Source organism: Penicillium argentinense, assembly GCF_028826775.1.
Source record: "Penicillium argentinense strain IBT 30761 chromosome Unknown utg000004l_segment0_segment0, whole genome shotgun sequence".
NCBI classification, from domain to species: Eukaryota; Fungi; Ascomycota; class Eurotiomycetes; order Eurotiales; family Aspergillaceae; genus Penicillium; species Penicillium argentinense.
The window spans coordinates 2,610,199-2,635,180 of NW_026622663.1; the positions used below are offsets into that span (position 1 = coordinate 2,610,199).

A 24,982-nucleotide genomic window follows, 5' to 3' on the forward strand; every position below is an offset into this window, starting at 1 on the left:
CCGAAGAGCGACGGTGGGACGTGGTATTTGAAGCGCAGGCAGACGTCCAACCTAACCTTGGAAATGGGCGTCTTTAGAGTCTTTGAAGAGGACAAGCGCTGTTGATGCAGGCGACGACATGAGATGAAAGGGGCAGGCACCGCTCAGTGGCCCGCCTTCCCCCTCCCGCAACGCCATCTCCTGTTGATCGCTGCCCCGTACTTTGTCTCCTCCCATCTGTCGAATCCCGTGTAGGAGAAGTTGCGTTCCTGGATTCTGGGACTCTGTTGATTTGGCGAGGTCTCTAACACTCCTACGTGCAGCACTGTAGTATCTCTCCTACTGCCAATGTTTCAGGCTCCTTTTGTGTTGGTCTCCTTGCAGCACCATCATGTTTGGCCCCTTGATGCAGGTCTCTTTCCAATGCGCCACAGCCACGCACATTCCAATTCTGCACAGATATGCCCCGTTTGCTTCCTGAGAGGGTGCTGAGGGGGAGAAACAATCAAAATTACCCCATGCCTATGGGATTGGCGAAGTCCTCCGCAAATGAATTTCCATGTGTACGCTAGTGTAGAGTACCAGGACAGCTGATTTGACGCCCCACGCTGGCGAGGCCGGGGCAATGGCGACTATGACCCGGTATTCCCTAGCAACGAGAGCAGAAAACATGACCAGGATGATGCCATCAATCAGGAATCGATCAAGTCACATATCGACTTGGGTACATAGCGATTTCGACACCCCCGTTCATCTCAATCAAAATACGCAACCGGGAAGGGGGTTTCTGGGCATGTGGCGACAGCATGACGTTTCGCCCGTTGGGCCCGCCGCAATTAATATATCGCAAATGAAAAAGGTCAAGTCATTGAGCAATGCGATATGTACGGGCTGAAGAGAAAATCATCACTTTAGAGTACTGGACATAGTGAGGATCGCCTGTAGTTTTCTAAATCATGATGGGTGTTCTCTGGTACCGAAGGGCCGCCTGTGGCCATCCCGCACCAACAGAGCGATGACATCGGTGACGCCGATGACATAGCCCCTCCAAACTGACCTCATCCGTCCGGTTTCCCCCCCTTTACCTCCCACCACAATCACCTTTCCTGTCTTTTCAACTCCCCCCGCTGTCCTTTATTTCCGACGTCGCGGCTCGTGCTTGTCTTCTTTGCTCTTCTCCTCCCCCACTACCTTCTGCTTCCCGAGTCTGCCAACTTTTTTTTTGGCGGAACCAGCTTCTCCACGATTGACGAGCCTCCGATTTTCCTCTTCCTCCCACGACCTGGACGACCTCTGTCTCTCCCTCCTTCCTCCTTTCTTCCCTGAATCCGATCCACTATGAGCACGATACAGAACATCAAGAACTTCATTCGGCATGGGAAACAGGCTCGCCTTGTAACTCCTCATTCCGAACCGACCACCGACGTGTCGACTATCCACGCCGAACAACAACCGCAACCCCAGGGTCAATTTTCCCCCGCGCTCGAAGCCTTTGAAACCGGTGACTATCGCACGAACGCGCAATCAACACAGAAGCCCGTCGAGTCTAACGCTCGCCGCGATCGCTCCGTCGAAATCGAACGCATTGTCGCCGAGGAAAAAGAAGCCCAGTCCAAGATGCCCAAGTACCCCGGCCTCGAGCGATGGATTTTGCTCGAGAAGATGGGCGACGGCGCCTTCAGCAACGTCTATCGCGCCAAGGATTCAACAGGCCAATTCCCAGAGGTCGCGATCAAGGTCGTGCGCAAATTTGAAATGAACAGCAATCAGGTAGGTTGACCCGGTGGTCGTGCTTTCCTTGTTACTCTCTGTACTCTCCCTCCCCTCCCTCTTTGGTGCGCGTGACGTCGTCTTGGTCTCCAATGCTTCCCTGGCGGAGTGAAATCATCGCCAATATCTCTTTTGTAGACCGACCCTCTTCATCCAAGCGTCAAAAAGGTTCCAAAAGCTGCGGAGGTGCGCAAATATCTTTTATAGCGTCCGTTCTGCCTACATGACTGTCTGGCTTCCGCCCTGCAGGTCATGGTCTGCCTCTTTCTAATCCGCCGCGCCCCCCACTGATCTGCTTTGTGGAATTGACCATTCACTGACGATTTTCTGCCCCGCAGCGAGCCAACATCCTCAAGGAAGTCCAAATTATGCGCAATCTAGACCACCCCAACATCGTTAAACTCATCGATTTTTCGGAGTCCCGGCAATACTACTACATCATCCTTGAGCTCTGCCCCGGAGGCGAGCTATTCCACCAAATTGTGCGGTTGACATACTTCAGTGAAGATCTTAGTCGTCACGTGATTTTGCAAGTGGCCAAGGCGATTGAATATCTACACGAGACGTCAGGCGTTGTGCATCGGTAAGACATCCAAGCCCTTGAAAACCTGTGATCTGAAACTAACCGGAATGAAAGTGATATCAAGCCCGAAAATCTCCTCTTCTATCCATGCCCATTCATTCCAAGCAAACACCCCAAGCCCAAGCAGCCGGGCGATGAAGATAAAGAGGATGAAGGAGAGTTCACTTCGGGCATTGGTTCTGGCGGTATTGGCAAGATCAAGATCGCCGATTTCGGTCTCTCAAAGGTGATCTGGGACAGCCAAACTATGACGCCATGCGGCACTGTGGGCTATACCGCACCCGAGATTGTCAAGGACGAGCGCTATTCGAAGAGTGTGGACATGTGGGCCATGGGTTGCGTTCTGTACACCCTTCTGTGCGGTTTCCCTCCATTCTACGATGAGAGTATCCAAGTCCTCACAGAGAAGGTGGCACGTGGTCAATATACCTTCCTGTCGCCGTGGTGGGACGACATCTCTAAGTCGGCCCAGGACCTCATATCACACCTGTTGACTGTCGACCCGGAGAAGCGATATACGATCAAGGAATTCCTTGCCCACCCATGGATTCGCCAAACCGATGAAGAAACCACTGCGGCCGCCGATGCCCCGCCTCTGGCGACACCTCTCGGTCCTGTCCGCCAGAAGGGCCCGCAACTCGACCCTATCGGCGCCGATCAAGCTCCCTACCAACCCAGCAGCTCTCGTATACTGGACGTTCCTTCCACTGCCTCGGAGCGTCGGATGGACTTTCGCTCTCCCGGAGCCTTCAACCTGCGAGAGGTCTTCGATGTTGGCTACGCAGTTCACCGAGAAGAAGAAGAGGGCAAACGCCGCCGAAACCACCGCCAACAGGCGGCCCGTAGTGGCAACCCTGTCGCTGGATTCCAATCCGCTCTTGGTTCCCTGAATGAGGACTACGATGACGAACCCGATTACCGTAGCCGCCTTGAGTCTACTACCGATCAGCCGCCTCTCAAGGTGGCGAAGGCCGGTTCGGGTGGCGAGATGGCAGGCATGGAAGCCAAGCTTCGTTCCACTAACCTCGGCGCCCAGAGCAGCGCCGCCCAAGCACGTGAGGCTCATCGCCAGCCCCCTAAACAAGGGTACGGCCAGCATGATGCGAATGTCGCGGCCGCTGCTAAGAGCAGCATAGGCCGCAAGGCAGCGCAGCCATTCGAGCTCAGCTTGGATGGTTCCACGTTGCTCGAGAAGCGTGGCCGCCGCAACCAAGGGCAGCCCGTCGCCTGAACATATTCCTTTTATGTAACAACATAAAAGTTCAGTGTGTTTCTAGCGGCATCCAAGGCGTTTGAGCCTGAGATTCATTCTTTTGTTTTCACGAGCGATATGTTTGCATGGAATTTTTCTCAAGTATTTTCCTCTTGTCGAATACGCAGCTCGCATGGCTTTCCTCCTCCTTGTTTTCATATTTTATCTCTCATCTCTCTCCATTTTTCTCATTCTGGAGCTGTGCGTTATCGGATCAACTGGCGAAGAAGAACATACATACTTCAAGGCTTTTGACTGGGACTGGGAATGGGAACGGGCAAAGGTGAATGATGCGTCCGTGCGACTGGCGACAGTCTTTACTACGCTTGCTTTTTATGTTTATGTCTGATTCTTTCCTGGGAGCTCACTTGACTGGACGGCGTTATCTGTGTATTCTTTCGTCATTATATTCTCTTCCTTCCAAACTATCATTATCTTTTATCCTTTATCTTTTATCTTTGAGGATTTGTCTCGAACGGGCTCCCGGTCTGTCTTTACGCCACGTATTTTGCATCACTGTTTGGTCTTGAGGAATGGTCCCAATTACATCTCTAGCTGGACTTCGGTCGGCCGAAAGGGTTATCGGGTTTTCCCAAGTTGTATTCTTTCCTGTCTGTCCTTGATTACTATTCCCTATCAAGCGTAGTACTGTCAGAAAGGATGTCGTTCTGCTTTTCTTTGGGAGAATGTCAGACCGCTTTATGGCGTTATGGGTAGAGGAGACAATATTCTTTTTATCAGCACCCTGATCTGAGGGGACGGCATAAAGTATTTTTCCTTTCCTGTATCAATGCGTTACGGTTGTAGTTCTGGGTACAAATATCAAATATTGTGTACAATTCAAAATTCAACTCTGGTATCTCACATACGTCCACTAAGCTCACTCGTGGTACAAAAATCAATATACGGAAATAGAAAAAAGTCCACCTAGTTCTGTCCCAGGCAGCGCAGCTGCCAATTCAGGTCAACTCATGGCCATCATAACGAGGAGTATAAACAGGCGATGGCGTTATATCTTCTCTCGTCTTGCTGCACATTGTGCTTCGGCGTAAAGTAGAATTGAAATTCCACTCTATAGACTCTGTCGACCCCGGGTCTCGATGGGGAGGAAGACCATCGAACTAAAAGCGGCCAGAATCAGACCACCGGACGCGTAGATAGGCGAATCGGCATTCGAAGTGGACGAGTAGATGGCGACCAGCGGAGCACAGAGACCTGCAATACGGTTCAAGCAGCTGGAGATACCAGTACCGGTACCGCGGTTCGGAGCAGGGAAAACTTCTGGGGTGTAGGCGTACAGGACACCATACATGATGTTCTGGAAGAACGCTTCAAGACAGGTACACGCGAGCTGAACATTGGCGTTGGTGGAGGCCGTGAAGCAGAAGAGCAGCACGCCAGTGATCACAGTAGCAGCAGCCATGGTACCCTTACGACCGACGTATTTGAGCTCCACAGTATAGCAAGCCAAGATTGAGCCGGGCACGCCGACAATGGAAGTAATGGCATAGTTGCGATAAGTGATGTAGGTCGAGTTGGTCTCGCCGCCAGCCTTGGCCAGGTACTGGGGCAGGAAGGCATTGAAGAGGGGATATCCCATACCAATCGTGGCCCAGCAAAACCAGAGGATGATAGTGGTGATTCCCAGGCGCTTGTTGGCGAAGAGAGGCCCGATGCGCTCCATAGAGAACTTTGAGAAGAACCGCCTGATAATATCGGCCAAGGCGAGCACCTCTTTCTCCTGAGTCTCGGGGTATCCGCCGATCTCGTTCAAAATCTCGGTAGTCAACCAGGTCTTGGTTTTGTTCTTGTAGGCGATACCATGGACGGAAGCAACAGCCTCGTCCTGGCGACCGCGCGACAGCAGGAACTTGGGCGATTCGTAGAGGTGGAAGAAGAAGAATCGGCCGATGAACATGCAGAAGGTGATGGCTCCCAGGGTGAGGACTAGGTACCGCCAGCCCATGTTCTGCTCCTTAGTGCAGTTCTCTGCGTTTGCACAGCTGAACGAAGGAATATAGGCCCAGGCAAACAGACTACCGATCATCTGACCAATAGGCCACCAGACGCTCAGCATAGTCAACATGTTTCCGGATGCCATGGGCAAAAACTCAAGGAAGAGGGCGCCATCAACGGGCAAGTTGCCACCAACTCCGAGACCAAGGCAGGCATACAGAGCAGAGACACTTGTAGAAAATTAGCATCAAAGCTGGAAAAAGGCAACGGATGATACATACCCAACCCAGTTGGGGGCACCGCCGGCGGCAAGACCAAAGGTTCCGGCAAGGAACAGAGTGGTGTTGAATGCGATGCGACGGCCCAAGATATCTGAGGCAATACCCCAACTCGAGGCACCGATACAGAGACCCAGGAAAAGAGCACAGGTAGTGAAGCGTACCTCCGACTCGGAGATCCCGAACTCCATTGAAATTGGGGTCAGAGTAAGGGCAACACCCTGCAGCCAGAGGCTAAGACAAAGAATTAGTCCTTCGTCCTGTTAGAGAAGCGAGGCATAGGAATTACTTACTTGTCTGCAAGCCAGCCGAAACCACAGAGGAAGAATAATTGCCATTGGTAACGGCCCATGCCGATATCCTTGAGGGCGCTGTTGATGACCTTGGCCTTGCCTGTAAAGTAGTCCAGTTAGACATCAAATGTTCAAGTACTTACGCCGCAGCAAACGTTGGGGAAATATGGACTGGCGCATTGGGGATCGCAGAAAGGAGACCGAAGAGAGGGAAGCACATACGATCATACACCGAGTTGCGGCCTGATTCATCCGCATCAATTTCGGCGCGTAGAGACTCAAGGGTCCGGTGGGAGGGCTCCTGCACAGAGTCACCAGCAGAGCCATTCTCAGCTGATGAAGCGCGCTCCAAAGACTTGTTGGTATCCGAAAGCTCAGCCTTCTTCTCGTCGTTCATGTCGGGCTTTTTTGGGGCAGGGGCATCAGCCAGAGGGATGACAACACCCGGGAAGTTCTGGCGGTCCCTCTTGAAGGGATTGAATTTCTGGAACCCCATCGTGGCGGTTTATGGGCAAGTCGCCTGGGAAGAGACAAAATGGGTGGTGTTCCGGGGGCGGTGTTGCTATCTGCTGTAACTGGCGGGTCCGTCCGATGGGTGGTGGTATCTTTGTGAGTTGTTTGTTGGTCTGGGCAGAACTACAATGTTGGTGCAATCAAATGGTTGGTATGGTAGGTTAACTCGAAAGGGGCGTGCAGTCGTAATAAAGTCGCAGAGAGATATTCCATGTAAAGTTGGGCTGAGGACGTAGGCTGTCGCACGAAAGTATGCGTGTTGTTGCTCAAGTATTGCGGCTTGCTACTCGAGAACAAAAGTCGTAGCAAATCTTTGTCTTTTTCTTTCTTTCTTGAGGGGAGAGATATAAATGAGCAAGGAGGGGGTCTTCTTGAGAGGAAGGGTTGGGTGAGCAAAGCTCAAGGTAGCTTTCCTTAAACCCAAATGGGGAAAGATGGTATATATTATGCAATGAGAGCAAGACTCTCGGAAGGTTGTGGACAGGGAAAGAGGAAATCAAAGGAAGAAGGGTGGGCAACATGCAGGCCTATATAGCGACCAGGAGGAAAAGTCGAACCCACGGAACTCTGGGGGAGGGCATCGCGCCTTCACTCATTTCCCTTCACGATTTCCACTTTAAATTACGGGTTGACCGGTTCTTTCCAAACTGCGGCAAGGCCGGGGCAGAGTGGGTCCAGGTGGGCGCACCAATAGTTGTGAGAGGCTTAGCAGAACCCAACAGAGTTTCGGGTGCGGCCACTCCGTCTGGGGTTTGGTTTTGGTACGGTAAATTACCATACCGGATCATGGAGATGGGGGTAAGCTGGTGGGGAACGAATGCTGTCAATTTTTATGGAGAATAGAGCTGTGATTGTATCTTCTGGAAGAGGAGCTGCACAGGTCTTGAAAGAAGGGGAAAGGCACTATAGAAAAAAGATCAAAAATTGTAAAAATACGGTGGGCAGAAAGGAGGATCTCGCGTGCCCTGAGCATCCGGCCGGACACGGCATAGCGCAGCCACACCCTGGCGGGCGATCGCCAGGAGGCGTCATGTTCAGCGGTCGACTCTGGCTGACTACAGCTCGGGCCGCTTTGGGAGCAACACGGTCCGCTCTCACGGTCCGTGAAGACTCCCTTAACTCTGACAACGTAATTTAGTACGGTCGATATCTTCCCTATCATCGATGATAGTCGAACAATATACCCTAGATCACTAATTGAAAACAATGCCTCCGATATCATACAAGCAGGTGCAAGATAGGCTCGACAGATGTCCAGCTTCGAAAAGAGCCGAGAGAAGTCCGCCGTAGGGTGGCCAATTGGAACTGCAGAAAATCTCGTCGGCGAGGCGACATGCCGATGGCAAATTTCGGCGCCGACGCTTAGATTCGGATTCAGCGTGATTTCTCTCAACCATCCGAGGGTACCCCGAGGGACCCCCAGTTGACTTCGTATCCTAGGATTCGAGTATGTAATTCTGGAAGAAAACCGGCAGGCAAAACCGAAACCCGAATGCGACGGCCTCCACGTGCTCGGGACGACGTCATCTCCCTGTTGCCTCAATTGGCCCGTGAGGATTATCTCTTTGGCACTACCCCAGCTGCACAATGGCTACATCCAATGTGAATGGATGCGTTTGCCTTCTCCTTCAGCCGATCCCTCGCAGGTTCACCGAAGGTTCTCCCTCGGACTACCCATGGGAAATTGTGATTTCGCGAGCACGACTTCTCTCACCCAAGATCTCTCCGAGCATCTTTGCCGCATTCGGGACGACTCTCGACGGCCCTCTGGGAGCCATGGGTGGAGAGACTAAGACTTCTACCACCCCCCAATGCACACCAATTGACTGGACGCTCATGTTTTGCAGTCCGTTGCGCCAATCATATCTCGTTTTGCTAGAATCCTGCACTTTCCACCGGCCGATGGTAATTAAAATTACGCTCGGTCAACGCCCCCTTGTAACGTGTGTACCGAGGAGCCGCCACAATCCACTGCTTGTCGCGATTACCCCCAATCCTACATAACCCTAAGGTACACTACCATAATATCGGATGGTAGTGTGAGGATGCGTCTGCAATGCACTTTGTATGGGACGTGTATCCCGTCTCTTCATTTCGGCATGGAGACTGGGGGTGGTCCCTCGGCAATGCCCGATTGCCTTGTGGATTCGGTACCATCGATGACAATACCACAATGCCCAATGTGACTTGAATCAATTGTCTCTCAAACTGGCTGGACGAAAAGGATCTTCACCAAAAAAAGTAACTATCGGAAGGATTGCTCCACTGAGGCATATTCTTTCAGCTTCAACGCTTCGTATTGAGTAACGCCGATCTAGCGGGTATGGAAATACTACCCCACGCTGCCGTACTGTATGCCAATCCCTACGCTTTGGCTCACTCGAGGCTGCAGACAGGCAATCAGATGGTCTCTGAAAGCTTTGAAAGGCATCGCAGGGACGACCCTGCACGTGGATGGTGTATCACAGGTCCTTTCATCCACGCGAGGCTCGCGTGTTATGTCTGCATGTATTTTCTTGCGTACGACGTATCGCTGCGCAGGAATTGCCTATCGTGTATTCCCGGAGTAGTCCTATGCGTCTTATATTCTCTGAAGATGGTTTACCGGAGCACACCTTTTCAGCTATGAATATCTGTAAATTCTTCAATTGGCATGAAATGTTCATGTATGCCGCAGGAAAGAATCCGCTTGGACGGAATAGATCAATATCGAATATGCCGCATTTACCTGGTTGATCCGGCAAGGCTCGGGGTAGGAATTCTAAATGAATCATCAAATTGAGTCATATCTCACAGGTACTTCTCCATCTAGTGTTTGTAATAGGATGATAGGCTTTGGGATAAGTACCGACAGGGCCCACTAAGGCTCCCTATCGATAATCATGCAGATCCCTGGGCCTCGGAGGAACACTCATGGCAACGTAACCAGACCAGGAACGCAGCCAAGAATAACCCCGCCTGTATAGAGCATATGTAATAAACTAAAGCATATTCGCTCATATACGTCGGCTCGACTTCCACAGTAAGCAAGCCACCAACGCGCCTCGAAATCCCGCCCCGGAACCCTAAGCACATCCCGTTCACGGACCGGACATATAAAGTATATCAATGGCCGCCATTCTTACCACCCCTGTGAAACCCCTTCTCGGCACGACAATTGAAAGTTCAGAAGCGCGACGGGCCCAACCCAATACTTCGGCACTCCTCCACCTCGGCCTAACGCAGCCTTGAAGAATGAGGGGTTTTTGTCAAAAGATAACTCAAAATGGCAAAGCAGTCCCGGTGGCGGACATATCTGACATCACGAGATAAGCATTTTCGTTCCTTCGCTGCAGATTCGAAGGATCTTCTTGCGCTGATTGAGATAACGGAATATCAAGGTTTTCCGCGGGAAACTCTTGGAATGTCCTCATTGCGCTTATGGCTGATTCAGAGGGTGCTGATAGGGCCGAGATGAGCTGGTGCCATATGGGGCCGGATGCAAGGGTGATCCGGACCGGTTTCATGTTTTCTGGGGTAAGACCGGAATACACGTACTTATTATTAGGTCTGTCACACCTGTAAGAGATGTTGTAAATAAGTGCCGCGCAACTTTAGTGGTTGCCTTTCGTCCTACCTTAAGATCTATTATTGCTGACTGAGTCATTTCAAAGGGTCGATCGGGCGTGATCACGAGGGAAAAGCTCGCTTTTCATTCATCGCACATGTCCGTTGCTATATACTATTTACATGGTCATATCCATAATGGTGGTATATGTCCTCATTTTCTATATATAGGCCCCAGTTTCAAACTCAGATCGAGTCGGTGCGATTGAGCAGCCACTCCAAATGGCGGTAAGAAACACGCGGCTGATACTGCGGCTGCATGTGACCAGACATGTATGTCTCGGCCCACATAAGTCCACGCTCGAAGTGCTGAATACCCATCACACCCTGGGGACCGTCCAGGCCCTGGGCGCCGTTCTCCTCAAAGACACTCTTATACATCAAGTCGGGAATTTCAATGTTGATGGGAGTTCCTGGCTCCTCCTGGAAGCCGAGGTGACCATTCCAGGTCATGTTCTGGATAGCTAGCAGTGTGCCGTTGGTGATGATGACCATGTCATAGTCGCCATTGCTAATGAGAACACGGTTCGTGGCCTCGATGACCTGGGGCAGGACCTTTTCGATGGGGTTCGCAGAAGTATCACCTTCTTGCTCAGGGCCGGAACTGCCACCCACGAACACAGGCTCAGCTGAGCACTCGGCCCAGGTCACGTTAGGCGCATGCAAGGCACGCTTGACGTCCTTTCGATCGAAGTAGACGGTCGAGCCTGGAGCCTGGTAATCGAGCGAAGTGGGAAAGGCCAGTACATCCCATAGCAAGGGACACATCAGGTTGATTTCGTACAGGTCGAAGCAGGGATTGAGTTTGAAGATCTCGTTGTACACCATGTGAAAGACATCGCACTTGCCGTCAGTGGTGTAGTTGAACATCTTGGGGGGCTGCTCCTCGGGTGGAGGGAAGGTCAGGTATTTGTCGATGAAGTCGCTGTATCCGCAGGTTTTGTGGAGGTGTTCAAGCTCGTCCATGAAGGACTCATTGAAGTTGAAAAGATTCGCGTTGTTCTGAACGAGCGGCACGACGGGTACTTGCTCCTGGACGTAGTCGAACTGGCCAATGCAGGGGTCATAGGCCAAGGCACCTGTTTCGAGATTAGCCTCTTTTCCATACCCAATTGGACCTTTTCATCATCGCTTACCGTGCAGATCAAAATACTCCTTGTCATTCTTATCCAGCATGGCGGCAGAGATATAAGGGACATAACGACCAGCGTAACTTTCGCCGGTGACATAGATCTTGAAGTTCTTGATTCCGAATGTCTTTTGGAAGTTCCTGAAGAACTTGACAAAATCCTGTGCCGTTTCCTCTTGGCTTGTGGCAGTGGGTGTACCAATTGAATAGCCAGTTCCCACTGGCTGATCGACCCTTGAGGGATGTTAGAGCACTGCTCTTGCTACTGCTTATGGAGCACAATTCGCCCCCTCAGTCTGACACTTACCATAGCACATTGGTCAGGTTCACCCAGGAATAGGGGTTTTCCACTGGTGCAAAGGTACCAGGCTGCCACAAGAAACGGCCGGTTTCCTGAAGGAAACTCTCCATGGAACTGCAGCCAGGGCCGCCATTCAGCCATATTGTAACTTCATCCACCGGTTCTCCAATTGTTGGTTGGAAGATGAAAAACAGCGCCCGGGAAGCATTGTTCATGTCGATCGGCATCAGACCGGAGTACATCTCACCAATGTCGAAGGGCACATCGGGCAAGTGATTGACCAAGTACTCTGCACTAACCGTCAGGTCCGATGGTCTGACAACGAAGATGCGCCGATACGGAACGACAATACTTACTCTCTGTCTTCTTGCTTTCGAACCGAAAATCCTTTTCGGTCCGTACATGTTTCGCATGAGCAGCCTCTACCGTTCGTTTGGCGTTCTCCAAGGGAGCACGGGCGCGCTCTGCAAAGCGACCATGTTTGGATGCCGTAACGGTCTCCGAGCCCACGAAGATGGCCAGGAGAGCAGAGGTAACAACCGACTTCAACAACATTGCAAGCCAGGCGAAATTAATTATGAGGTTAGGGGGCAGTCCCACGGGCGAAGGGCTATTCTCACCGAGTGGAGCAGCGAAGCCGAGTTAAATAGCTTCGGAAGACGGAGTGCTGAGCAGAAATCCGCATGATTTCCTGGCATCCGACTCCACCACATGGTTAGCACCCGGCTAGGCGATGCTTCTTCTTGCGCCTCCACACTTCCCCCCGGCGATAGCAATGAGCCACTGAGGTCAGGCGGCGCTCAAGCGGGGTTCAGAAACGCCCCGGAAATGGCAAGTCGTCGGGGAAACTCCCGGCTCTGCGAGTGCCGATCTGCCTGCCTTGTCCATTCTGTCTTGCTGGTTCCTTGGTCGATGCTGCGTTGCAAAGGCTAAACTGGCCGCGTTGGAATGAATTTAGCAGCCTAACACGTCCTTCGTCCCTGCGTCTGGTTTTGTCTGGGGGTGAATGATATGCTGGAAAATAGGGCTCTCCGGGCTCGCGACGGGATTCCGGGATATAGGCTTATCGGACGTTCGGCGATGGCAAAAGCCTGAATGTTCTCGGGGAAACTTTGTGGGGGGGCTGTGTTGAATTTGACTGCTCGATTGGTTCGGATATCGCCTCTTCCCCTCATATCAGATGTACAGTGACATCGGTTAGACGATAACCACGCCAGCTCTCCCCGCTCAGGCATGGTGTGGCCATGCAGGTCGGATCGCCTAGCAATGGGTATATTGTCGGAGATAGAGGCGTGATTTAGAAAAGTCTATCAAGGGAATCGACTGGCTGAGCTAGCACAGATAATCTGAACCACCTCAGGTTGGAAGGCCCCTTGACAATCAGGACCCGGCGATGAATGTGGGGGGGGGCTGGTGTTGGCTCCTGCGATGGTACCTGGGCTGAAATTGCAAGTTTCGAATGCTAAGCTTTTGGCGGTGTTGATCTTAGCAGCTGCATGTCGGACTCAATGTATACATGGGATGATTGAGTTCGGATGATTAAAGCCCTGGTGATCCCATATGGACATCCGCAATATACCATCCCCCCACTGATGTGAATATATATTTGACCAGCGCATTCGACAACGAAAAAGAAAACCCACCAGCACACATGGCACTGTTGCATGAATCAAATCCTTGCGTACACCAATCGCAATTGAAAAACCCCATCCATTGGAAACCCTTCCTCGGTCATTTCCGACTAAATCCCCAAAAAAGAACCACTCTTACTTCACGAGACCAAGGCTTTAAAAAGAGCAGACGGAAGCAAAAAGATGGACTCGCGGGGAATCGAACCCCGGACCACCCCCATGCTAAGGGGGTATTATACCACTAAACCACAAGCCCAGCTGTTGAAGACTGGTGCAGATTTTGGCAAAACGAGGCTAGCTGTTTCGGGAAAGATACCCGCGGAACCGGTGACGCGAGTAGGCGGGTGCCTTTCACTCACTACGACCACACCTGGACGCCAAGGTTCTACGGGCAAGGATGACTGTCGCATTCATCTACATGGAGATACAAAGGCGATGGCAGTTTCTGCTAAGGATCGTACTTTAAACGGCCCGAGTATCTGCCCCGCTACTCCGCACTAATAATTGCCCATTTCGATCCAGCACATTCGCCCTTGAGGAAATACCCATCTCCAGCGACGCAAAATGGTCTGGATCTTCTTTCAAGGTGAGCTCGACTGTTGATCATCTGCTGGAGACAAAGCGGAATTATTAATCCACGGCCGACTGTCGGAGGGCGCATGTCGATGCAGACGTGATTCGCTGAACTCTCCGAGATGCACCAACGCCATGAAATCATGACATACCCTGGTGTTGACCAGAGATGCCATTTGTCTGCCGCACGAGGGTGCTATATTCTCGGGCACCCCATCCATACTGTACGGAGAAGACGGGGCTTGTCCAGCGGGTTGATGTATACAGTCGAGCCGGGTGGACCGTCGGGGGAGCGTGGCCCACTTGCCCGCCGGCTTCAGCATCAGGATTGGCCACCCGCGACCAATTTTTTTTGCGTGATGAAAACGGTCTAGAAAGAACCCCAGGAACCAGGCCAATGGGGTGCATTCCGCCGTGATGACTCCGAGCTCCGACTTGGAGATGATGGTCGAACCCCTCCTCGACTTTTTGAATGCTTCATCCTCCCCCAAATCCTTACACCTCGTCTCTGGAGACTGTGAACATCAACACCAGGGCCCTCTTCCGGCAAAATCCTCCGCGGAAAACAAGTGAAAACAAAGAGACACACGGCGGCAACCCCCGCGTAGAATGTCTACTTTTTCGGGGCTCACCACCACCACATCAAACGCATCTGGCCGCCATCCACATCAACATGGCGTCGCTCCCAACTTCGACCATACCATCGACTCTCCTCCCTCGGAGAGAGAGGGCCAGGTGACCACCGCGGATTTGGAAAGGACTGGTACGCATGTCACCGACTTTGAAAAGCATGCCCAAACCCACACTCCCAACCAGAATGCAGAACATGAGCCAGCAACTGCAAACAACGACGAAGACTTCTATCAGGTGGCGTCGACTGTGGCACCCTCGCACCGCTCCTTTCACAGAGACCCTGTGAGCCGTGTGACGACTGATGCAGAGGGAAACACCTATCCCGAAGGTGGGCTGGAAGCCTGGCTGGTCGTGCTGGGAAGCTTCCTGGGCCTTTTTGGCTCGCTGGGACTCGTCAACACCATCGGTACTTTCCAAGCGTACATCGAGACTCACCAGCTGAAAGACTACAGCTCCGGCAGTATCGGATGGATTTTCGGCATGTACGCCTTCCTGACCTTTTTCTGTGGCGTGCAGATCGGCCCAATTTTCGATGCTCGGGGACCTCGCTTGCTTGTTCTGGCGGGTTCTGTCTGCGAGATGGCGATGATTATCCTCGTGGGATTCTGCACCCAGTATTGGCATTTCATGCTGGTGATCGGTGTTCTCGGCGGACTGGGTGCGACTTTGATATTCACCCCTGCCATCTCGGCCATCGGTCATTACTTCTTCGAAAAGCGTGGAGTCGCAACAGGCATTGCTGCAACCGGCGGCTCAATTGGAGGTATCGCGTTCCCATTGATCCTGCAAAGCCTTTTCCCCAAGATTGGATGGGGCTGGGCGACCCGCGTCGTAGCGCTGATCTGTCTGATCGCCTTTGGATTCGCCAACCTCCTCATTCGATCCCGCCTGCCCAAGCGGCCCTTCAACAAGGAGAACATCCTCCCGGACTTCCGGATCTTCCGCGAGCCGCGCTTCGCACTGACGACCGCCAGTGTCTTCTTTATCGAGTGGGGTCTTTTCGTGCCGATCAGTTACATCTCTTCCTATGCCCTCGACCATGGATTCCCCACGGCACTATCATACCAGATCGTAGCTATCCTGAACGTCGGCTCGTTCTTCGGAAGATGGCTTCCGGGATTCTTTGCGGATTATCTCGGTCGGTTCAACACGCTAATCGCGACCGTGGCTCTTTGCTTGCTGTGCAATGCATGCCTATGGCTCCCTGCTGGAGACAGCCTAGCATTGCTAATCGTCTATGCCGTACTCTTTGGCTTTGCCAGTGGAAGTAACATCAGTTTGACGCCAGTCTGCGTCGGTCAGCTTTGCAAGACCGAGAATTACGGCCGATATTACGCAACCGCCTATACCATTGTGAGCTTCGGGTAAGCCTTGTGTCTACAACACCTTCCCCTGATGTCATGTATATTGTTGACTGACATGCTTTCGCCACCAGAACTTTGACTGGTATCCCCATTGCCGGTGAAATCCTGTCGCGCTGCAATGGACAGTACTGGGGTCTTATTGCATTCACCACTGTTTGCTACGCGGCCGGTCTGGCCTGCTGCACGGCTGTCAAGGTCATCCAGGTTGGCTGGCGTCGTCCACTGGCTATTTACTAGCTCTGCAGTGCATAGGTCCAGCTGGTTGCGACTCCATTCCATTAATCTGAGCACATGCGACACAGTTTGATGAAGATAAACAATAAAAGGAATGTGCAAGTAAAATTTTTGAGTCCTGCGATTTTTAAGCTTATTGACAGATTGATTGCCGAGCGATTTTGACATATATGTTCTCCCCACGACGAGATGAGCAGTCCACGAACAGCGTGCATTTCACAGATTTTAATACAGACTCAATTGGCTCCTAGTTACTAATATTGATTATCCTTTTGCTCTGATTCACCTTCAGCAGTTGCATGATTATCTCGATATACATGCTACAATAATATCACCCACCACGTGCTCCCATAACATAAGATCTCCCGCAGGAACGTCCTCCCCATCCTCCTCTGCCCGAACACAATCTATGTAACGAGGCAGTCACAATGATGGTACCTGTAGCTTGGTTAGCCCTGGGAAAACCGGCGGGATAGATTTCCATCCGGACAAGGGAAACCTTGCGGAGGACCACGGAAACCGCCCAGATAGGGCTTGCGCGCACCAAACTCGGCACAAACAATAGACCTCACTTCTACCACGTCGATGACATCGCGCCACCATCACCATGCGCAGAGTTTTCCACTATGCGCTACATATTACAAGGTCTTCGTCTCTGGTCGACCCTCGTCGTTTGCTTTTCTGCCCTTTTGTTCCTCCTATCCTCGTCTATCTCGTCTCCATCTTCGCTATTGCTATTGTCCAGATCGTCTGTGTTCATTTAATCCTCTCTTTACAAAGGATAGTGCAAACGCTGTGGTCTGTATCAAATTGGCATTGCTTTAAATTTGCTTCAAATCTCGTTTTACGTCGTTATCGTCACTTCCACTTCATTTTGGCTACTTTCTCATACCCTTCTGCCTAATTCTGGCCTTCAGTATTCCGGGGGCGTCTCAACTCCCATCTCTGCGAGAGTTAGACCTCGGATTGAATACTATTGTCGATCGATTCCTCTATACCCTCAGCCTCTTTGACCTCTCATGATGTATGCCAAAAATTGCCTGGCCTTTTTGGCCGCTGCTACTTGCATACTTCTGCAGGGTTTTCCGGCCAATGCAGATGAGGTTGCCATTCTCACCAACCGTGACGAGAATCGGCGCCTCTTAGAGCGCCACAATGTTGCCGATATGAGTTCTTTGACATCGGCTGTTGCCTCTGCTACGGAAACTCCCCCCAGCGAAGAGACTGGCATATCGGGAGGAGAATCCTCCGAGAGTAGCTCCTCTGGTTCTTCGACCAATGGTGGCTCCTCTGGTGGCGGAGAAAGTCCCTGCTCAAGTTCACCTGGCTCTACCGGCGCTCCAGGCGGTGGTGAAACCTCTCCTGGAGGTAGTACGTCTCCCGGAGGCGGCGCCTCCCCTGGAGGAGAAGGTGGCGGCACATCTCCCGCTGGTGGTACTTCCCCTGGTGAAGGCACCTCCCCTGGAGGAGGGACATCTCCTGGCGGCGGCACATCTGCTGGCGGTGGTACTTCCTCTGGTGGTGGTACTTCCTCTGGTGGTGGTACTTCCCCTGGTGAAGGCACCTCCCCTGGAGGAGGAATTTCTCCTGGCGGCGGCACATCTCCTGGAGGTGGCCCTAGTGAGACAAGCTCAGGCGGAACCAGTCCTGGATCTACTGGCAGCCCTGGCGGAGGGACAAGTCCTGGCGGTGGCACCAACCCTGGCGGCGGTACTTCTCCCAGCGGCGGCGGTACAAGCCCTAGCGGTGGTACATCTCCCGGTGGTGGTACGTCTCCCGGAGGAGGAACATCTCCTGGCGGTGGTACTTCTCCTGGTGGAGGCACTTCCCCTGGTGGCGGTGGCACATCCCCTGGAGAAGGGACATCTCCTGGCGGTGGTACTTCTCCTGGCGGTGGTACTTCTACCGGTGGTGGAACTGGCACCAACCCTGGCGGTGGTAGTCCTGGTGGTGGAAGCCCTGGAGGTGGTACTAGCCCTGGTCCTGGCGGCTCTGGATCGAACTGTCCCGATATCTCTTCCTTCTGTGCTCCATTCTGCTCTCCCACTTCCTCTGTCTCCACGACGACCATGACTGTGACAAGCTGCCCGACATCTGGTGGTGGTTCTGTAGCCGGTGGAGGTGAGCCACCTCCAGGCGGAGGAGGTGGTGGTCCGTCAGGTGGAGGAGGCCCTCCTGTTGGCGGCGGTGGAGGTCCGTCAGAAGGCGGAGGAAACCCCGGAGTTGGCGGTGCTGGCGGTGCTGGCGGTGGAAGCTCAGCATCTGGCAGCGCTTCTGGCGGCGGCTCCTCCGGCAAACCCTCGAGCACCGGAGGCGGTGGTGTATCGACAACAGGCAGTGCCTCTGGAAGCGTCTCTGGCAGTACATCCTCCGGGACTGCCTCCGGGAGTGCCCCCGGGAGTGCCTCTGGAAGCACATCTGGCAGTACATCCTCTGGCAGTGCTTCTGGAAGTGCATCCAGCGCAGGCACATCGAATACCGCACCCGTCACGACCTCGAAGAGCTCGACTCCCTTGATTCCGAGCACTCGCACGACCAACAGTCCATCTTCCAGTGCGAATACCTTGACAAGCAACACTGTTTCCTCTAGCGCGAGCCCCTCAACGAGCAGCAATCCGTCCTCCAGCGAGAGCACCCTGACCACAGTCCCCTCGTCAACCGCACCACCGGAATCGTCCTCCGACACGGCCGGCGAATCGAGCACCCACCCCAAAGCCTCCATTACGTCCAGCGTCAAATCACGGGGCTCTCATATCGAACGACGAGACCCCAATATCATTCGACGGGAGCCGGGTATGGTTCCCCGGGGTATGCTGGGAAATATAACTGCGCCGTTCACTAACACGAGCAGTCCTTTCTCGAATGCGACGAGTGCTCTTAACCTGACGGGTATCTCGACTCAGTTCACCACTGCGACGACGACCGATGTGCAGCCATTTAGACCGCGGTGGGGTCGTGCTTGGAACTAGGTCGTTGGTTCCGACTTAATTTGCTAGTAATTTCGGGTCGAGCAGGGGGAGATAATAGATAGAGATGGAACATGGTTTAATTGGGGTGTTGTAATCTTGCTGAGAATGGACGACTGAAATAGATAATCAAAATTTGCTGTTTTGTTTAGTCTGATTTCATGAAGCTGGCCATCTTTAGTGCAATACAATGGAGCACCTAGATCAAACCATACATTGCTAAAGTTGATGCATAAAAGCGCCGGAAAGGGGGATAATTTACGCAGTGTAGTACTAGGGAATGCTAGGCAGTTCAAAGAAAATAAGCCTTGCATTTTGGCCTCGCAGTTCGAGATGATCGAATCCTCCTCCAAGAACCAAGTAACTAATGCACCACCACCGGTGGCAGCGAATGAGGAAAAATAGTACTTGAAGCCTCGGAACCCTGGGCGTTCTCCCTCGCACCAAAATTGAGTGGCTTGACAAGAACGCGAAAGAAGCAACTAGGTACAATACAAAAGTAGAAATGATGACAAAATAAGAAGCAGGCTCCGAGGCAAGATTGCAAGCGAGAGAATAGATGGCAAATGTGACGACACTGGAAATCCCCGAGGGATAATAAAGACAAAAAAACACGCCTTCTTGTTGCAAACTCCCCCTTTAGTCATATCCCACTTGACTGCCCAAGCCCTTGTCGAATAAAATAAAAATGCGCCAAACACCGCGAATAAATAGGATAAAGGCCAAGATAAACGAATGCAGAAACAAAGGTCAAATGTGAAGCTGGGATCACAGGATGATGAGGTAGGTGGGTATGAGAAGAATAAATAGCAAAACAAAGAAAAAGGGTTGAGGCTCTTGCGGTCCCCTCTCAAAGAGGTCTTAGAGAGCGCTCAAAAAGACTCATATAGACAGGGTATCACGGCCAAATCGAAATCATCAAGGCAGATCTGCTTGGCGGTCAAGTAAAATGTTCAGAGAGATGCAGACGAGCTCAGGTGCTGTTGGATCGCAGTAATGACTGAATAGACATGGAATGAATTAGTCCAACTGTTTGGGCGTGTTGTCCTTTGCGACATACATGCTTTAACGTACCCGATCATCGATCATCTCTTCGTCTTTTTCCTCTGTGGGGCTCACCACGCTGCCCCGCGCAATGGGTCCAGAGGTGGTGACGGCCCGAGTCTCAGCACCGCCAGGTCGCGGTGGAGTCGGCAGAGGCTTCTGATTTGAAGACTGCTGTTGTTGCTGCTGATTTTGGCTGTCGGAAGAGACTGACGAGTGGATGGGATGCATTTCGCCGCTGCTAGAAATCCGAGACTCCTTACTCTTCTCGAGCAGAGAGCCACCAAGCGTGGCGCACTTGAGGATGGTTTGCATCATCTGGTTTTGCTTGAGCGGCTTGGATAGATACTCATCCATCTGGGCCTGGATGCACTTCTCACGATCTCCCAACATGGCGTGGGCCGTAAGGGCAATGATCGGAGTTCTCTGCAGTCCACTCGCGCGCTCGTATTCCCGAATCTTGCCAGTGGCTTCAAATCCACCCATAACAGGCATTTGAACGTCCATGAGAATAACGTCATAGCGACGCTCCTTCACAGCTTCAACAGCTTCCAGACCATTTCCAACAACAAAGACATTGTGGTTGTGCTTCTGAAGAATCTTCATCGCAAGTTGCTGATTTACGTCGTTATCCTCGGCAAGAAGGATATCGAAGGAGCGGGAGTTGTCGGTGGTGATCGGTGTCGAACGGCCCTCCAGAGCCGGCAGCATACCGTTACCTAAATCAATAGGCTGGCAGGGGGTCGTCATGTACGAGCTTATACCAAGGTCCAGAGCAGACTTCAAGCTCACGCAGACCAAGGGGCAAACCAACACGATGGGGATATACTTGAACTCATCAAATGTGCGCAGAATTCGAGCGGTATCCACGGAGTCCACGATGATGACATCGTAAGCATGGCCAGACTCCTTTCCAGAAGGATCTTGGATCTCGGGCGGCGGTACGTGCTCTTCATTCCGCACAACCAACGGCTCCAGGTCGATCTGCTTCAGCATCTTCATGACGTTAGCAGCCTGGATACCATTCTGGCCCTTGTCGATGAAGAGAACTCGGTGGTCGCGATACGGCATGAGCTGAGAAGCAATGACCTTCAAGGACTGGTCGGCGAGCTTGACCACGCAGGTGAAGTGGAAAGTACTGCCGTGGCCATATTCAGAGGTGACCCATACATCTCCGCCCATCAAATTGACCAAACGCTTGGAAATGGACAAACCAAGACCCGTACCGCCGAAGCGGCGGGTGGTTGAGCCATCGGCTTGCTGGAAAGTGTCGAAAATCAGATCCAACTTGTCTTCCTCGATACCAATACCGGTATCAGAAACGGAAAATTCGAAGGCGTATTCGTTTGTTGTGCATTGCTCGCGGTCTGATTTCCGGATCGTGAGTTTGACCTCGCCATGCTCGGTGAACTTGATGGCGTTCCCAACCAAGTTGAGAATGATTTGGCGCAAACGGAAGGGGTCACCGATGACATAGTCAGGGACGGTGTTGTCGACTTGGTAGGTCAAGCTCAGGAATTTCTCATTCGCCTTGACAGCCAAAGTCTTCAGGGCATTGAAGACAGTGCCGCGCACGGTGAATGGAATGCTTTCGATCACCATTCGGTTGGCTTCAATCTTCGAGATATCTAGTATATCGTCGATGATTGTGAGCAGACTGTTGGCCAGGTTGTGCACAACATTCAGCATCTCACGGGTATATGGCTTGAGATCGTCCGTATCCAACGTCAGCTGGGTCATTCCGATGATTCCGTTCATCGGGGTTCGGATTTCGTGCGACATGTTGGCCAAGAATTCGGACTTGGTACGATTGGCAAGTTCGGCCGCCTCCCTAGCGGCAGTGTTTCGCTGAATACTGTCTCGCAGGTTGGAAACCATTTTATTGATCTTGCGTTTCAACTCGTCCATTTCGCCCGAGGCGTTGACCGTAATAAGCTTGGTGAAATCACCATCTGTGGCCGCATCAGTGATTTCACCAAACGCACGCACTTGAGACGTCAAATTTTCGGCCATTGTATTGACGTCCTCGGTGATTTCTTTCCAGGTACCCGCGATCCCCTCGACGTTGGCCTGCCCACCCATTTTGCCATCTACGCCGACATCGCGAGCGACCTTCTTCAGTTCTGAAGCAAACTTGGCTAGTCGACCCACCATGTGGTTGATAGTGACCTTCAGGGTTAGGATCTCTCCCTGAGCATGCACCTCAATCTTCTTGCTCAGATCACCCTTGGCAATGGCCTGCGTCACGTCGGATATACTTCGCACTTGCGAGGTAAGGTTCTGGGCCATGGTGTTGACATTGTCGGTGAGATCCTTCCATTTTCCTTCCACATTATCGACCTTGGCCTGTCCACCAAGTGTACCATCGGTACCGACTTCACGGGCGACCTTGCTGACCTCGAACGCGAACGTATTTAGACGGTCCACCATGCCGTTGATAGTGCTCTTCAGATCCAAGATTTCACCCTGGACATTCGCGGTGACCTTCTTCGTCAGGTCACCCTTTGCGACGGCCGTGGTGACATCCGCGATCTCACGCACTTGGGTGGTGAGATTATTGGCCATTCGGTTGACATTTTCGGTTAGGTCCTTCCATGTACCTTCAACGTCGTTGACTGTCGCTTGCCCGCCGAGTACACCATCTGTCCCGACCTCCTTTGCAATCTTTGTGACTTCTTGCGCGAATTGACGCAGTTGATCCACCATGGAATTGATAATGTTCTTCAGCTCGGCGATTTCTCCTCGACAATTGGCTTGCACCTTTTGCGTCAGATCACCTTTGGCGACGGCCTTGGTGACGGTGGCGATATCTCTCACTTGCGTAGTTAAATTATTGGCCATTGCGTTGACATTGACCGTGAGTTCGTTCCACATGCCCTGTACGCCTTCGATTTGCGCTTGACCTCCTAGCACACCTTCCGTACCGACGTCGCGGGCGACTCGTGTCACTTCCGTTGCGAATGTTCTCAGTTGATCCACCATGGTGTTGATCGTTTGTTGCAGTTCCAGAATTTCACCTTGAGCGCGGCTCTCAATCTTTTGACTGAGATCACCGTGCGCGACAGCAGTTGTAACGACAGCGATTTCTCGCACCTGATCCGTCAAGTTCTTGGCCATAATGTTCACGTTCTCCGTCAGTTCCTTCCAGATACCATGGACGCCGGTGATTTGAGCTTGTCCGCCGAGTATGCCCTCGGTACCGACCTCACGGGCGACTCGAGACACCTCACTACCGAATACTTGCAGCTGGTCCATCATAGTGTTGATCGTTCGTTTGAATGTAGCGATTTCCGGGTCCATCTCCAGCGGGTGAATCTGAACCTTCATGGACAGATCACCGTTGGCGACTTGTGTAATGATACCACCGATTTCCCGTAGGGCTTTCTGGAAAGCCTCGTTTGCCTGTTGATGCTTGCGTAGTTCACGTTCCAGGAGAACAACGTCCTCGTTCTCCACCTTGGTCAGAGCACGGCGAGTATGCTCCTCTTGTTTCTGCAGTTCGTCACGGACCTGCGCAATGATGTCCTTCTGGAAACTGATTTCCTCGGCTTGTTTCTGAACGTGGTTTCGCAAGATGCTGATATCCTCTTCGCGGACGACCCGGGTGCGGGCACCGGTCTCGTCCTCCTCATCGGTTTCGTCATCGTCGAGATCCACAGTCGGGGGCGGTTGTTGTTCTTCGGGACCCGAGGGGGTCCGCTGTCGCCGATCGGGTTGATTCAGTTTTTGCTGCTGTGTGAGGCAATAAGAAGAGTCAGAACCTTGACCGGACGACAAGCGATCGAGCCCAAAGGTCCACAAAAAATCTGGGTCCTTCTCGTTGGATCCGAGAGCAGACGGTGTGGTCTGCTGGGGGTTGTCGGGGGACGTGTGATGACTGACAGCTTGGAATTCCAGGTGGTGCACGCGGCGCACCAAAGCCTCCAACTCGGCTTCGAAGGCGGCCTTTGCAGGACTCGGTTCTCCGGGGAGAGTGGCATGTTTGGTACCGTTACTCGAAGGAAATTGAAAATCAAAAGGGGGCGAAGATGAGCCAGCCGAGGGCTCGTCCCTGGCCAGAGACTGTAATACCGCAGTCGCGGCCACGAGAGTCTCGTCCGCACCAGTCATTGTGCCCTACGCAGCTTGTTAGCGAGGGAACCCTTTTTTTCACCTCCTCACTCAAACATCAACAAGCCACCGCACACCAAGCCTAAAGCCCTAGATCCGACGAAACTGGAGGGCAGGGAACATGGGCGAAAATCGAAGGAGGATGCCGAGATGGTACCGCCAGGAGTTCGGGGTGAGGTTGCTTCGAGGTGCCGAGCGGGAGTCCCAGCACTTACCGGACGGAGATTTCTGCCACAAGAGATACCACGAACGGCCTAGGACGACATGGGGCGATATGAAAGCAAGCTTGCCGGGACCAGGAAGATGGAAATCGACACGGCCCGAGGTACTCGGGGGGATGATGGGGAGGGAAGCGAGTCGGAGACCAAAGGGGGGGTGGGTGTTGAAAGAAAGCGCCCGGCAAGGGGGTTATGTAAGCTGGCAGCACTTTTTTTGCGGGGGAAAAGCAGAAGGTGGATGGTAGAAAGTGGATGGAATGCACGAAGAATGGAGTCGGGAAAAAAAGACGAAGGATGAGGGGTTAGGGGGTGAAGGGAAGAAGTTTGGAATTCGAGGGAGGATTTCGATTTCGAAAGGGGCGGCAATGCCGACGATTTCCTCTTTTTTTTTTGCTCTAAACTGTCTTGCTCTACTCGAACAGGCCCCAAGGGTGCTTTTCTGCATCCACGCACCACACACACATGCATCGTACCCACCGCTGCCGACCAAAAGTTTCATGAAATTCGGACGCACGGACGAGCGATAGAGTTCTCAGGGGACCAGGATGC

General features: G+C 52.5%; 6 protein-coding genes across 6 annotated transcripts; 2 read left to right on the forward strand and 4 right to left on the reverse strand.

Annotated features, from left to right (window-relative positions):
• Window positions 1-1,317: 1,317 nt before the first annotated feature.
• N7532_003879 (serine/threonine-protein kinase) lies at window positions 1,318-3,563 on the forward strand (the record flags this gene model as incomplete). Its single annotated transcript, XM_056616373.1, has 4 exons — window positions 1,318-1,749; window positions 1,888-1,935; window positions 2,088-2,332; window positions 2,387-3,563. 4 exons carry the CDS (start codon window positions 1,318-1,320, stop codon window positions 3,561-3,563), a joined length of 1,902 nt encoding a protein of 633 aa, XP_056476730.1.
• A 1,093-nt stretch (window positions 3,564-4,656) lies between these two features.
• Window positions 4,657-6,607, reverse strand: N7532_003880 (uncharacterized protein; the record flags this gene model as incomplete). The annotated part of the gene is made up of 4 exons (XM_056616374.1): window positions 4,657-5,770; window positions 5,822-6,052; window positions 6,112-6,211; window positions 6,334-6,607. The coding sequence occupies 4 exons, from the start codon at window positions 6,605-6,607 to the stop codon at window positions 4,657-4,659; spliced, it is 1,719 nt and encodes a 572-aa protein (XP_056476731.1).
• Window positions 6,608-10,416: 3,809 nt separating this feature from the next.
• On the reverse strand, window positions 10,417-12,215 carry sxa2 (putative pheromone processing carboxypeptidase (Sxa2); the record flags this gene model as incomplete). The annotated part of the gene is made up of 4 exons (XM_056616375.1): window positions 10,417-11,309; window positions 11,367-11,593; window positions 11,667-11,949; window positions 12,017-12,215. 4 exons carry the CDS (start codon window positions 12,213-12,215, stop codon window positions 10,417-10,419), a joined length of 1,602 nt encoding a protein of 533 aa, XP_056476732.1.
• A 2,258-nt stretch (window positions 12,216-14,473) lies between these two features.
• On the forward strand, window positions 14,474-16,098 carry N7532_003882 (MCT family MFS transporter; the record flags this gene model as incomplete). Its single annotated transcript, XM_056616376.1, has 2 exons — window positions 14,474-15,861; window positions 15,933-16,098. 2 exons carry the CDS (start codon window positions 14,474-14,476, stop codon window positions 16,096-16,098), a joined length of 1,554 nt encoding a protein of 517 aa, XP_056476733.1.
• A 997-nt stretch (window positions 16,099-17,095) lies between these two features.
• N7532_003883 (uncharacterized protein) lies at window positions 17,096-18,817 on the reverse strand (the record flags this gene model as incomplete). Its single annotated transcript, XM_056616377.1, has 1 exon — window positions 17,096-18,817. One exon carries the CDS (start codon window positions 18,815-18,817, stop codon window positions 17,096-17,098), a length of 1,722 nt encoding a protein of 573 aa, XP_056476734.1.
• Window positions 18,818-20,034: 1,217 nt separating this feature from the next.
• On the reverse strand, window positions 20,035-24,215 carry tcsC (putative two-component osmosensing histidine kinase (Bos1); the record flags this gene model as incomplete). Its single annotated transcript, XM_056616378.1, has 2 exons — window positions 20,035-20,061; window positions 20,136-24,215. The coding sequence occupies 2 exons, from the start codon at window positions 24,213-24,215 to the stop codon at window positions 20,035-20,037; spliced, it is 4,107 nt and encodes a 1,368-aa protein (XP_056476735.1).
• Window positions 24,216-24,982: the final 767 nt, after the last annotated feature.